Below are 13,683 nucleotides of genomic sequence, written 5' to 3' on the forward strand. Positions count from 1 at the left end.
GCAAAGATAAAGGCTGTGTTTTACTCTGCTTTAAAGCATTCTAGGAGTATGTGATGAATCCAAGCAGAGGTATATTAAACCTGCCTTTCAATAGGGATAAATGACTGCTTGCTGTATACAGTTTGGAAGACGTAAAATATAGTGTGTGCATCCAGAATAAAACGTCCCTCACATGACTCTAGGGGGTAAATATAGACCCCTTGTAGTGAATCCATTCGTTTTAGTAAGATAAATAACCATGTTTCAAATGTAACGCACGTCTCATGTTTGAAATATGGTTATTTTTCTTTCAAAAACTCATAGATTTGCTTTATTCGCCCCCCCGGAGCTGTGTGAGGAATGTTTTATTAGAGATACAAGCACTTTATTTAACCTCTTCTGAAGTGTCACAGCAAACCACCACTTACTTCCATTCAAAGGTTTGGAAGGGCCTAGACAAGTTTTTAATACGACTCGGATTAGAAAGTCACATACACCTAGGATGCGTCGAAGGGGAGTAAAACACAACCTAATTTGCATTTTCGGGTGAACTAACTGATTTTAATTGGTTTTATTGTTTTAAAAAACATCCTCTCATCTAAAGAACCGCAAAAAAACCCCACAATTTAAAGCCCCGCGAGACTGGTGTTGTGTAAATGTGTTCCAGGAGGAGTATGAGAAGTACGGCATCCGCATCCGGGTGAAGTTTCGCAGCAGCACGCAGCTACACGAGCTGACGCCTCACCATCAGAGCGGAGGAGAGCGCAGCGTGTCCACCATGCTGTACCTCATGGCCCTCCAGGAGCTCAACCGCTGCCCCTTCAGAGTGGTGGACGAGATCAACCAGGTCAACACACACGCCAAAGTGGTCTTCCTCACATGTGCACTGACATGTTTGGTCAAAGACTTACGTTCATGAAAACTAAAACAAAACAAAATCATAATCGAGACTAATTGTACTTCAGCTAGTATTTCTCATTTTGATTTAGTTTAACTTGATGTGATAAAATAACAAACTAAAAAAATCTAAATGACTGCACAGACACAAAAAATAACAACTAATTAATAAAACTAAATTACTAAATCTCAACAGAAATGAGTGCAAAATATAAAAAAATAACACTGGTCTCAGCTTGTCCAGTTAAACTAAAACTACCAAAATACTAAAAATAGAAAAAACTAAAATACTTTTTCATTGAAATGTGTATCGATATTAATTAGAATTTCTTGAAGCTGGAAAAAAAGAATATAAATAAATATAAATCACATTTAAAAATAAACAAATATTCTCTGTTAATGGGTAACTAATGGATGATGATTATGCTAATGTATGTAATGTCACACATTTATATTGACACAATATATAAAAACCTGCAGGGGCATTTATTTTCAATAAAAATAATCGAAAAGGTTAAAGATAACTTAAAACGAAAATATAATAGCCTATATTAACTAATGTTATGACTAATATGTTAAATGTAAAATTAAAGTAATTATATTTCGGGGCTGTTGATCGCTTGGTGCGCAATTATTTTCAGAGAAACACAGAAAACATAGTTCCTGAATGATTTAAATTAATTGCTGGACTTGTGGAAGTAGATAATTAATTGTACATAAACATGTTATGAAAAGAGTTTGATTTCAGTAGATACAGGCTAGTTAGTAATAGTTGAGTAGTTTCCTGAGGGTGTTTGACTGATGTGTGTGTGTGTGTGTTGTTCAGGGCATGGATCCTGTCAATGAGAGACGGGTGTTTGACATCGTTCTGCGGTCGGCGTGCGGAGTGAACACATCTCAGTATTTCTTCATCACTCCTAAGGTAGGTTTGCTGCCTGACATTGTGTGTGACGTGTTTGCTGGTATGAGAGCGTCACTGAGTGTGTGTGTGTGTGTGTGTGTAGCTCCTACAGAACCTGATGTACGCAGAACAGATGACCATCCTCTGTGTGCACAACGGACCCTACATGCTGCCGCCAAACAAATGGAGTGAGAAAGCCTTCATCAGTCGAGCTAAACTGATGTCAAGAACCTGAACTACATGTTGAGCTGTAGATCCAGGTCAGGTGAGGTCAAGTGCCTTCATGTCAGACATGTATAAAAAAAAAAGTTACCAGTTCTGATTAAATATTTTTTGTAATGAATTGTAAGCTTTAAAATATTTATCACTCCACTTGTGTGGTTGCACATTACATTGAATCATTTGTTAATTCAGAACAGAAACTATTGTGCAAATGTCAGTACGGTTCTGTAAAATAAACATTGTCTTTAGAAGTATCCTTCATATTGCATAAAACCTTGTAAGATAAGCACTTATATTAAGCTGCTGGTTTTACATCTGGCACTTTGTAACTTCTTACAATTAATTTTAATACTTTATAATTCCTTATTTGTAAACCTGCTACAGTCCTACCATCATAGAAAATGTGTGTTGGCTTTATTTTTAAATTAAAGCAGTCACTAGTATATCAGGTTGCCAAATACCCATAGATTAATGGTAAAGATTTAGAATTCTAATGTAATTTAGGTAGTTGGTGTGGTAAACATCTGGCAACCTTGTGACACTGCCAATACACTTGAGTGAATTATTTCTGTAAGAATTGAAAGCCTAATCGTAGCCTCAAAACAAACACCATAAACAGCACAGTACACGTTTTAATGATATCTCTGTACATAATTTTATTTACATGATACAATTTTGCAGTAATGTTGGGTAACAAGATTATATGCGCAATACATATAATAAATAAAGATGGTTTGTACAAACTTGCATAACTAAAAATCAATTCCGAACAGATGGTTAGTTTTACTGTAAACTCACAAAGCTCTAAAATAAAACAGCGCTGTGCAGCCAGACCTAAAAAAAACAAACTGAGCCTCGGATGAAAAAGATGTGGACTGACATACAACACTCAAGCAGGCGTAAAGACTGATTAATGACACGAAACAATACCATTATTCTTACCAGCATTTAACACTCAATACCCACTGAAAAGATCACTCACACGAGAAAAGTGAATTAGCAGAAAGACAGGAAAAAAAAAGAAAAAGAAATGGACTTCTAATATGCAATCAACTGTAAAATACTCATTTCACTAACCATGCAAAACACCCACTTTAAACCCAACAAGCCCTCAGAACAAGCCCAGAAATCAAACCGGCGTCACATTACAAACCAACCAAAATAAAAAAAAAATATTCAATTCACTTAAATGGATCATGTGGGAGAATGAATAAACGGTTTTATGTTGTTGCCACGTCCAACCTCATCTGAACTTGACAGGGTATCATGGATGCAGTCGCTCAAAATTGATCATGAAAGCATTCCGGTCTGGCTGCTGGATTAAACCATCCCAAATCGGATAACATTTTTCACAAAGTCTGTCAATGGTTTAAAAATCATTTTGAAGACAGCTGAATGACGGGGAAGCCCCAGCATCCCTCCGACAGAAAGACGGCTGATAGATGTGGTAACGGCCGACTCCACCCCGAGGAAACAGAACGTCCTTTTGCTACATGAGCCAGCCATGCACCGCTGCTCTGACGGCGCTCTTCAGAGTCCGACCGGGAGACACATCACAGAGGAAACTAATGACAACCAGACTCCAGATTACAGCACGGGTTCCACTCAGAAACAGACACGGTAGGCAGATGTCTCTGGCTTCTTTTACAGGCATTCTTTTTTTTTTTACCTTTTTTTTTTAAATTCCCCCCCATTTGTTTTAACTTGAAGCTCACATACCGACAACAGAAAGCAAAAGAAAGATGGAAACAAAGTAATCACTCATGCACTGGCTTAGAAACATGATTTTCTTTTCCATACTGTAATTAAAAAAAAACTAGTCTCTCGGGTCACAGGTCAATGTGCGAGTCCTCGGATCTGATCTCTCGCAAAGTGGCGGTGCGGACGGCGAGAGCTTTATATTCTCTGGATCTTGTCGGCCACCACCACCGGGTTCTCTTTGCGGATCTTGGCCGCAGCCTCGGCCTTGTAGTCGTAGGGGCAGTTGTGCTTGTCCGAGTAGCGGTGGAGTCCACAGAAGAGATTCCCACAGCGACAGTCGAACCCTGACCGAGCAGACAGCGACACATCAGCATGCGTGTGTTTGTGTGCTTTATACAGGGGTATGACAGAGGCATTACCACTTGATGTCCCCGTAATTCAAAAACTAATGTTTGGGGAATCCCAAGATTTCCTTTAAGGGGTAGGTTTAGTTTTACAGCACATACTGATCGTAGAGTATAAAAACCATTAGTCCCCATAAACCACAAATCCCAACATGAGTGTGTGTGTGCGCCAGCTGCACTCACCTGTCAGGCCCACCTTCTTGCGGCACATGAAGCATCTGTTCTTCTTGGGTTTGGGTAAGTCAGGTGTTTTGGTCTCGTCACCTTCAGCTGTGCTCGGAGGAGCGGCGGACGCTGTCGGCTGAGTGACAACTGAAGAAAAACAAAAAATACATGCATGAAGCAGGTCATCAAAACACACTGACCTATACTTTAAGAAAACAGTAAAATCACACGGTCATTTAAGAACGTTTAGAAGACATGTAGCCTTAATGCTGAATTTTATACAATGTGTCCTTTTTGTGATGGCTGGGATTTCCAGGCTTTGGTTTTGTTTTCACATTGAAAGTCCTCAGACATTGTGTGTTCATATAGACACTATTTAACTGTTAAAATGAAGTAATTGCCTTTTAAAAAGTTGTCCCAAGTTTCTCAATAGTTAAATTTTGTTTGCACTCTCAGATAGCAGATTTTCAGATAGGACAGTATTTGGCTGAGATAAAACTATCAAACCGTACGTCAACAGAAACCAGACTTATTCAATGATGTATGAATCTTAAAAATGGACCCTTATGACTGGTTTTCTTGTCCTTGGTCACAATATAAATTGTATAAAATAATTTGACCATATTAAATTGATTTCATAAAAAAATGAAAGCAAGAGAACAGTTCCCTGTTGCATCTAGCAATCTGCTCCAACGCAGGGGAGTCCTTTTCAACACATCTATGACTAAGAACGATTACAAGATTCATGAAAAATAACTATGAATTCTCATTTAAGGGATAACTACAAACAGCATGCTTAATTACAAAATGACCTGTACTCACACGTCATCTAATGCTACAAAGCTAGAACTTTTCCTAACATTTTAATCCTAGTCTCAATCTGTCCACGTGAGACCACCAAACTGACAAACACCGTTATAGGGTGCTGTTTTTCTGCAGTGCACAAAAATAACTACATGGAAGAGACTTGGACTATGCCTGTAAACCTTACGCAAGGTATACAAACATCTATAAATATTGTGGTTCAGTGGACAGTTTCACTCTCCAAAAACACATGATCAGTCTGGAGGAAGAGCCATGCAAACAAAAACAGCGTTTCCAAATTATACAAAATTAACCATTAAAATACTTTCTAGTAATATCTTAACTAAAGTGTCCCTGGCTGAGTTTATGTGTACTGCGGCTTTAAACCACACCGTTAGATTACACCGTATTAAAACGTGTTCACTTTCCTGCAGTAAGACAGCATTGGATTCTGAACACAAACACCGACCTGGTTCAGGAAGTTCTACTTTAGGCGAGACCACCTCGTCTTCGCAGGAAATGCTCATCTCCGTCATCTGTTGTGTAACGGGGAGGGCAGCGGTCGCGGTGGGTGATTCAGCACTAGCGCTAGCAGACGAGGAGTTGTTTAGCGTAGCTTCGATGATCTGGATGGCTGAGGATTCGGAGGTAGGACTGCTGGTGACGCTGCTGGAAGCTGCTGGAAACAGAGCAAGTTAATGAGACGCGGCCGGCGGCCCGTGAACGCCTTCAAAGAGCGCAAACACGTACCCATTGTGCTAATCGGACTGACTCCCCCGCTGTTCTGCCGCGTTAAATGCTCTTTGTAACAGACCGAGCACATGCCATTGGTCCGAGGGTTGCCGTAGAAACCGCAGCCGGTGGCACAGAGCATGGGCACGGGGCTTTGATTGGTCTCCTGGGCCATCTCTCCGTAAACGAGCGATTCCTGTCGAGAACCAAACATGAGTGTCGTCAGCATGATGAAGCGTGAATCAGAGAGCGGCTTCATTAAGAGGATTCACGCTGGTAAAGGTGCAACGTTGCCACAGACGGACAATCAGATTAAGAGTCAGACGTCTGAATGCTTTTCTCGGCCTCAAGTCCACTCCTGTGAACTCACGCCGCCGATCATGTGATCGTTCTACACGCACACAGAGACCTGAGAGACTTACTGCTTTGTTTCACTGACACCAACACATTAAAGGGACCAACTCACACAAACCATAAAACAAAGTGTGGTTCACAAGCTGACGAGCACACGTCCAACCCAAGATCACGTGTGCCTCTGCTAGTCCTGTCCTAACACAAGAACACAAACGAGTCAAACTCTCAGCATTTACTGGTTTCTCAGAAGCGTGTCTTTTAACAGGTCAGCTGATTGGGAGTACTTGAAGAAGCACGGTCTGTAGCTCTAATGCTATCCAACCACCTTACTAATTATTAATAAAAAGTCAGGAATTTGAGGAGAAAGTCAGTTAATGGTTTCATGATAGCATGAAATGAACATTACATTAAAATAAAGTGTGACCTAATGTTAATGTTGTGCATGTGTGTGTTGGGTGTGAAGCCAAACGCAAATAAGACTTCTCAGGGATCGACAATCACGCTCTTGCGTTCAATGTTGATCATCTTTTAAGCATCTTTTGTAGCACATTCTATTGAACACTGCTGTGAGATGAAAGTTGTCCATCTGCACTATTATTTGGTTTTTAATTCGCCCTGCTGCTTTTGTATCTTACGCAATCATTACCGTCCACTAACATCTAACACACCAGCAGAACTGCTCCAAAACACCGTCATGCACTGAACCGTTTCCCTAATTCATTTAAAACGACGTTGAGGAAACCGTCCCAACACACGTGAACCTCTACATGATAAAACCAGATAAGAATAACGCAAAGATTCAACGTGTATTTCTAAAATTTATTTTAAACATTTATGCGGTCTCAAATACATTCAAGGAGCGACTAGATATTATATTAAACATCTTTATTAGAACTGGGCGACAAGATAATATATAATGCAGCAACTACTAAGTAGCAAGAACAAGTATCAATCAATAACTATGATGATATAGTTTTCATTTATATGGCAGTGTCGCATTGCAGGAAGCAATGTTATTTATGTTAAGTCATTGGATTCAACTTCTGTTCATATACATACATATACACACACACACGCATACATATAAACTTAAAAGCTACCATTAAATAGAACTACAGTATGATACATTTGTATCTTTCATTTATTGTATTAGGTTGCATGTTCTTTTTACAAACTAAAAATATCAATATTAGACCATTATCATAAAATAAAATTATTTCAATTATTAAATGATCTTCTGGTTCATCAACCACTCTCTCTCTCTCTCCAATCACATAAATAACCGTCCATTGACATTAACTGTAAATTATAGCATAACACCTAATAAAGCGTTCAATACAGAGCTGTCAAAATTAATCACATCCAATAAAAGTTAGTATGCATGTGTGCTGTGTATAATTACGTATACATATGCATTTAATTTATGATCAATTAAAACATTTGAACATCTCGAACACGATTAATTCGACAGCACTGGTTCAATAACACGTTTTTTTCATACTTGAGGTATCAACTAGAACTCGGAACTAACTTGACTGGCAGCTACTCAAACACGACCGGCGGCTGATGGGAGCGCGCGCTTTCCTTTCCAGCAATAAACCGGAGACCTGCCGGGACCGACGCTTCGGCGAGGGGCCCCGCGTCTCCGAGCAAACACGAGATTGCAGCATTCGGCCCCCGCCTCTCGGCGTCAGAGGTTTTCCCCTGAAAAGCCGCCACATGGGCAGCGTCACGTGCGCGTCTGCCCGCTGCCCCTCGCTCGCGCTCACATGGACGGCTGGATTAGTTCTCATCCGTCACAAGGGTGCAATGTGACATGTTGTTCAGAACAGCCTCCCTCCACCGGCGTGTCCCGACTATAAATACCCCCGATCGTCCTGACCTGCCTCCATTACATCATACACCTCTAGTAGGAGCCTGTTTGTGTAGCGCGCTCCTCCCTGCGCGTGGCCTCATATTTTGATAAAGCCAAAAATGGGGTTGTTTTGTCCCCCGCGTCCATTTAACCCCGTCTGGGTGACAAAATACACAGCCTACGGTGCTAAACAAAGACTTGAGTGATAACCAAGTCAACTACTTGAACGTTAAGCTAAAAAGATACCATAAACGGCTAAAGATTTTACTGATCTCTCAATGCACCAAGACACAAACGCGGTCTAAAAACGCACGTAAACACGGCGTGTGTGAGATACAGATAGAGTGTGTGTGTGTGTGTGTTTTTGTAGAGGTGTATCAATGCTTGAGGCCTCGTAATGAAATCCACTGAGTCATGCTAACGCTAGCATGTCGGCTAACAAACAGACAGTCGTCTATAAAGCGCATAAAACTCTCCACGCTAGCGTCGATGCCCTCAAACCCCGCGTCGTGTTCGGCCTGAGGGGTTCGTGAGGGAGAAAGCGCGAAGATGGACGGGAATGTAGCCGTTTATCTGCTTTATATCTGGGTCAGGGGGAATATGCTTTGTGCCCTCCTTTGTTTCAAACACTCTTCCTGTTTGAGGCAAAGCACAGCCCTTAATAACGAAAACACAATCGCGCACGAGCAGGACTTCAATTCGGGACAAATCCGTCAAGATGTCGTGGAAAACGCGACGGGGAAACGTTTTAAAAGACGTTTATCGGTTCACCTGGCGATAGATACGCTAACTAGTTAGGGCTCGAGTTTCCTGTATCATATCTCGACAGACACAAGGAACGAGACGAAATAAAACCGAAAACATCACCACACGGAGTTAATTACTCGATTAAGGATTATATAAAGACATAATAGTAACTTTCTCCGAAGAAACACTCAAATACACGCAGCTAACCGAAACAAACGGACTCGTTTTCCACCTTAACGTTCCTGGAAGACAAAATGGGTTTAAATGCGACACACACAGCGAGTTGTCGATAAAACGTGCTTGTTTAAACACAACCCTGTCGCTTTCGTGTCTTATTTCAGCTTTTAGGTTGAAAGGAACAACAGGCTAATTTTACTAGCTAAAATGCTAGCATCAGCTAACGACCATATTTGGTTAAACTCCGCAAGTTCACCAAGTTCGTCGTTTTAGGCCAACAGTGGACACGTTAAAAGCACACTGCATCAACTAATAACTTTAATAAAACGGATATTAGCCTTACTACTTAGCCATTTACCGAAACCCATCGTGTAACCTTAGCATGAGGTTTAAAGTGAAATGTACGTTAATGCGAAAGGGAAAAAAAGTGTTTTACTTGCCTTATCCGAGTAAAAAGAGAAGCTCCCACGATATAGAGACTTTGTATGAAACCCTTGGCGACGGGCCGTGCTGTTAGTCCGCTGGCGTGTGTGTATATGTGTTTTTCTGGCCGCTGTTTGTTGGTTTTCTTTAATAGTGGCCGTGACGTCACGGAGATTGACACGTCCGCGGGGCGGGGCTTACCGCGCCAGTCATAACAAGCGTACTGTACAAAAACAAGCTTCCGCTCCGGAGCGATGCTTCTAGAGCCGCTCGCGTTGTCTTGTTTGCCAGACGCGGGGTTTTATCGTTCTCCGCACTTTGCTGGAGTCGTAAATGCTCCGTGCGATAAATGCAAATGACGATAAACGGAGGAAGAAAGGTGCAGTCGAGCCAAATTGCACAATGTTCTGGTGATTTCCAGACGAGTTCTGAGAATGGCGATAGTACTGATAAGGCAGACCTCCACACCCATACGTTTTCATCCTGTACACCGTATTACAGGGTTTTCTAGAGTACGGCACCGGTTGCAAAATTAGGTGTTCTGCCAAATTTGTTCAGAAGTTTAAGCTGCATCAAAAGTCGCTGAGATCCAAAACGCAAGAAAACAACTTTTAAGTGGACACATTGTGTACAGCACATCGGTTATTTTTACATCAGCAGTGTTTGTATCGGATGTCGCCACACAGTGATCTGCTGACCCGGAGAGCAGCCAGAGCCCAGCTCTCTCTGAAGGACATGTTGATTCAATCACAGCTTGATCAAGACCATGATACCAGAACATATTGAAGACGTGCTGCCTCAAGATTGCAGACTTGCCCGGCTAGTTGGCATCTCTGGGCTTCATAGACGCATTGAAATGCCAAAGCAATCCTCAAGTCTCAAAAAAATCTAATCAAATCATAGTCTCTCCTTTGTTAAAGAATAGAATAAAAGTAGACGGGAATGCATTAACATAAAACACAAACGTATGCATAGATTGTATAAGAATTAATTCCTGATGAAGCAGAGAACCCTTTGATTGAAAAGCACTCCTCAGGAAAACAATGAAGAGAGTCTGTGGGATGTCTTTTCATTTCACAACAACACTGCGTCTGTTTTGAAAGCACTCTTATATTTTGCCCTCTGGTTATATATAGAGCAGGAACCTGATCCGAGACGGTCCGCCGCTTCTTTCTGGCCTTGAAGTGATTTCAGTGAAGGAAGCAAGCCAATGAAGGCCTGAAGGCATTTCTTCTAACTTCAGCAGCGTAGTTGCATTATCAGTAAACGGAGTACTGAGCTACTACTGATTAAATTACTTTACTCATCTCATTTTGCTTTGCAGACCCATCTAACGGCACGTCTTCGTCTGTGTTGATTAACGACTGAGATTACGGAGTGAAATATTGCATGGGTTTGTAACAAAAGTCTGCCGGGCGTGAGGAAAACACCCATATCAGACCTAACAATGCTTTCATATCTGCCAAAAACAACAACTTTTTACAGTAAGATCAGGGCCCGTATTCACAAAAAACCCGTAAGGCTAAAAGTAGCTCCTAACTTGCTGATTTAGGACGGAATCTTAAAAATAGATCCTCAAATTAAGTCGGTCCTAAATGAAGCACTCCTAATTTTACTCATGAACTGTTTTTGTGCTGAAACTAGCTTCTAAATCTGTGAAACATTAGAAAAAGTGAAGAGGATCAAGTTACTGAGACCAACTCACAACTGTCCTAAAACTATCCTGTTGCTGGCAATCTGCTTCAGAATATAAACATTTAATTATAGCTTAATTAGCGACTGCCTGCATTCCCAAACCTTTATTTGAAGCAATAAACTTTTACTTTAAATATGTAAAATATTTATATGAATATGGCAACACAACATTGCCCTATTTTTATGAGTAAACCTCTGACAGGGACTCCTCTCCTATCAGCCAATCACGGTGCGAATAGTCAGTAAGCGTGATGACATCATCTCAACCCCGCCCACACTCTTAGCTGAAGACCCGGGGTCCAAAACATCACTAAAGCCCCTGAACAAACTACCAACAAAGAACAAACACACATTGAAAGAGCATTAGTTGATTTATTCTTTCCACAGGACACCATGGAAAGTAAATTTATTTACAAAATCTGGAATGTTGAATAAATGCATACCAATCATCTTAATAGTAGCTGCTTGCGGAGAAACCTTTGACATAGCTATACATTAAAAGGGCTGCTTCTGTGATGCAAATTATTGCTGGTTTTAAAACGTAATCACTAATGCCATGAACAAATCATAAACCTTTTAAAAAAGTATTTACATTTTGATTAGTAATCTCTAAAGTGAAGTGTACTAAATAAATAAAAGGTGGGACAATTAAAAAAAGAAGAAGCTGTTTTTAGTCACTGGTCGTTATTACATTTTTACAATGCCTTCGCAGACAAAATAAAAGCGACAGTCAAAGATCGTACGCTAGACTGATTGGTGACAAACCGGAAGTAACTGTCCACAAAATCATCGTGTCGAATGAATCATTGGAGGCCGTTGTGTTAGCCGTTGAATTTAAATTTACATTAAAAAAAAAGTTGCAATACATTTCCAATTCATAATTATGACGTGTTTGAACACACAGCAGCGCGCCAATGCCAATCAAAATGTGAAAAACAACCACAATTAATTTAGAATAAACAACTCTTTCGCGCTCTGGTAAAAACGCGGGCAGAGGTCTTTCCGTTACGTCATCAGCGCGCGAACTGATTACTCCGATTCGTTCAGCGCCCCAGTCTACCGAAGAACAACCAAAAGGAGGAATCTCATGCAAATAACACAAACAGTACTACGATCGACAGCAGGTCGTTGTCCTCGTGCGCAGACGTGGCAAAAGCCTTTCACGGCCTACTTTATCAAACGCAAACAATCTCGTTTCTCGAAGCTTCTCGAATCTCTTCGCTATCGAAGCGGTCGCTGTATCCTCATTCGCACACCGCTTCACGAACGTTTTTACAAATAAATCTGAAATGCCAGGTTTTGTCTTTAAAAAATTGAATATAAAATGCCTTTTCAATCAAGAAATACTAAATGGGTTTCGTTATTTATAAAAGAAAGGGGAAAAAGACGCAACTGGCTGCATCCTGCGAATGGAATAAAGGACTTTCTATTGCTCTTGCGCCCGCCGTGGTGTACGTGTCAGACCGATAAGGCGTGGATCTGAAGGAGTATTGCTCTGAGTCGAACCCATGTCTGACAGTTCAGGGTCTATGGCACTTGACATGTCGCTTCTTAGCCCTCGACAGCAACCGCTAGTCAAACGTTAGAATGTTTTCGTAAGAGAATAAAATATCACTTCTACAATCTTCTTCACAGAATAGAAAACCGTTTCCAAAACGAAATAAAACTCAAATTGGATTAGTTCGACGGCGTTAGCGGCCGCGTTGTAGAAGGGAAAGAAATGGACGCGCCGGCGGTTTGGTTTCCGCCAGCATCCCAGTATGCTTTGGTTAGAAACCGCTTTCCGTTTCCGTGCGTGTCTTTTTCTCTTTCGAAATCCTCGAGGAGATACTCCATCGCGTTCCCGTCCAAGTTTCACGTACAGGGAGCATTTCGGCGCATCCTTACTGGTGGCTGGAGCTCGTCTCGCTCCGTTAAAGTCTCGTTTTGCACAAAGCAGATAAAGGTGACTCCAGTTGCGAGGACTGGAAGAGTCGCTAGCGACACAAAAGAGTTTTTCAACAATTGTTTTCTTCACAATCAGTTGACCACCAGGCCTGCAGATTTCACATCCAGTTCGGTTTAGCTCAGCCCAGTTCTACATTCGTTACCACAGTTAGCACGTAGCATCGTCTTCTAGCTCTGAATCTTACACGGGTCATAAAAGTGGTTTTTAAGAATCTCTTTAAAATAATAACAACGAGTGAGTTGTGACAGAGAGCCCTGCCCTCGAACGGTCAGCTACAGCTAATGTCCCACAAGAGCTCTTTAAAAAAAAAAAGAAAAGAAAAGAAAAACAAAAACTATCTTTACAAAAAGCACAGGTTTTCGTATCGTTGGACTGCACCAACGGACTATCCCACAGTGAAGGCGCATGCTTCCGTCGTCCACTGGATTCAGCGGTTTCACCGACGGTCAGCCATCGTTCCCGTTAACATCAGTTCAGATCAACTATATATAGCCCTGGCTCCTCTCGGTACAAAAATAAGACGGTGCTCTGTTACGCGGCCATCTCTCGGATGATGATCAGATCGACGGTGCTGGGGAACGTCTTCAGGAGGGACACTGCGTTTCCGTGATCGATGTTAACGAAGCTGTATCCGTTTGCCTGGAAGAGGATGTTGATTGCGGTTAGCGAATTGCTAAAG

At 41.4% G+C, this 13,683-nt stretch overlaps 3 protein-coding genes across 5 annotated transcripts in view; 1 reads left to right on the top strand and 2 right to left on the bottom strand.

The window, feature by feature from the left end:
- Positions 1-2,843, top strand: part of smc5 (structural maintenance of chromosomes 5) — a 17,059-nt gene extending 14,216 nt beyond the window's left edge. Inside the window, exons 22-24 of the mRNA XM_043250251.1 lie at positions 647-826; positions 1,703-1,798; positions 1,881-2,843. Of these exons, the coding sequence (XP_043106186.1) occupies positions 647-826; positions 1,703-1,798; positions 1,881-2,012 (408 nt within the window). The 3' untranslated portion in view covers positions 2,013-2,843. The remainder of the gene's footprint in view (positions 1-646; positions 827-1,702; positions 1,799-1,880) is intronic.
- Positions 2,630-9,531, bottom strand: zfand5b (zinc finger, AN1-type domain 5b). Of its 2 annotated transcripts, none has more exons than XM_043250261.1 (5): positions 9,379-9,531; positions 5,824-6,001; positions 5,543-5,749; positions 4,288-4,416; positions 2,630-4,044 (listed from the first exon to the last, which is right to left on the bottom strand). In XM_043250261.1, the coding sequence occupies exons 2-5, from the start codon at positions 5,978-5,980 to the stop codon at positions 3,896-3,898; spliced, it is 642 nt and encodes a 213-aa protein (XP_043106196.1). In that variant the 5' UTR covers positions 5,981-6,001; positions 9,379-9,531; the 3' UTR covers positions 2,630-3,895. The 2 variants fall into 2 exon arrangements, with proteins under 2 accessions (XP_043106196.1, XP_043106195.1); XM_043250260.1 differs by having other exon boundaries at positions 5,543-5,752.
- A 1,877-nt stretch (positions 9,532-11,408) lies between these two features.
- Positions 11,409-13,683, bottom strand: part of erbin (erbb2 interacting protein) — a 65,175-nt gene continuing 62,900 nt past the window's right edge. For both annotated transcript variants that reach the window (XM_043250247.1, XM_043250249.1), the window contains one exon: positions 11,409-13,643. In XM_043250247.1, coding sequence (XP_043106182.1) covers positions 13,536-13,643 — 108 coding nt within the window. In that variant the 3' untranslated portion in view covers positions 11,409-13,535. The remainder of the gene's footprint in view (positions 13,644-13,683) is intronic.

This window comes from Puntigrus tetrazona, chromosome 10, assembly GCF_018831695.1.
Source record: "Puntigrus tetrazona isolate hp1 chromosome 10, ASM1883169v1, whole genome shotgun sequence".
Taxonomy (NCBI): domain Eukaryota; kingdom Metazoa; phylum Chordata; class Actinopteri; order Cypriniformes; family Cyprinidae; genus Puntigrus; species Puntigrus tetrazona.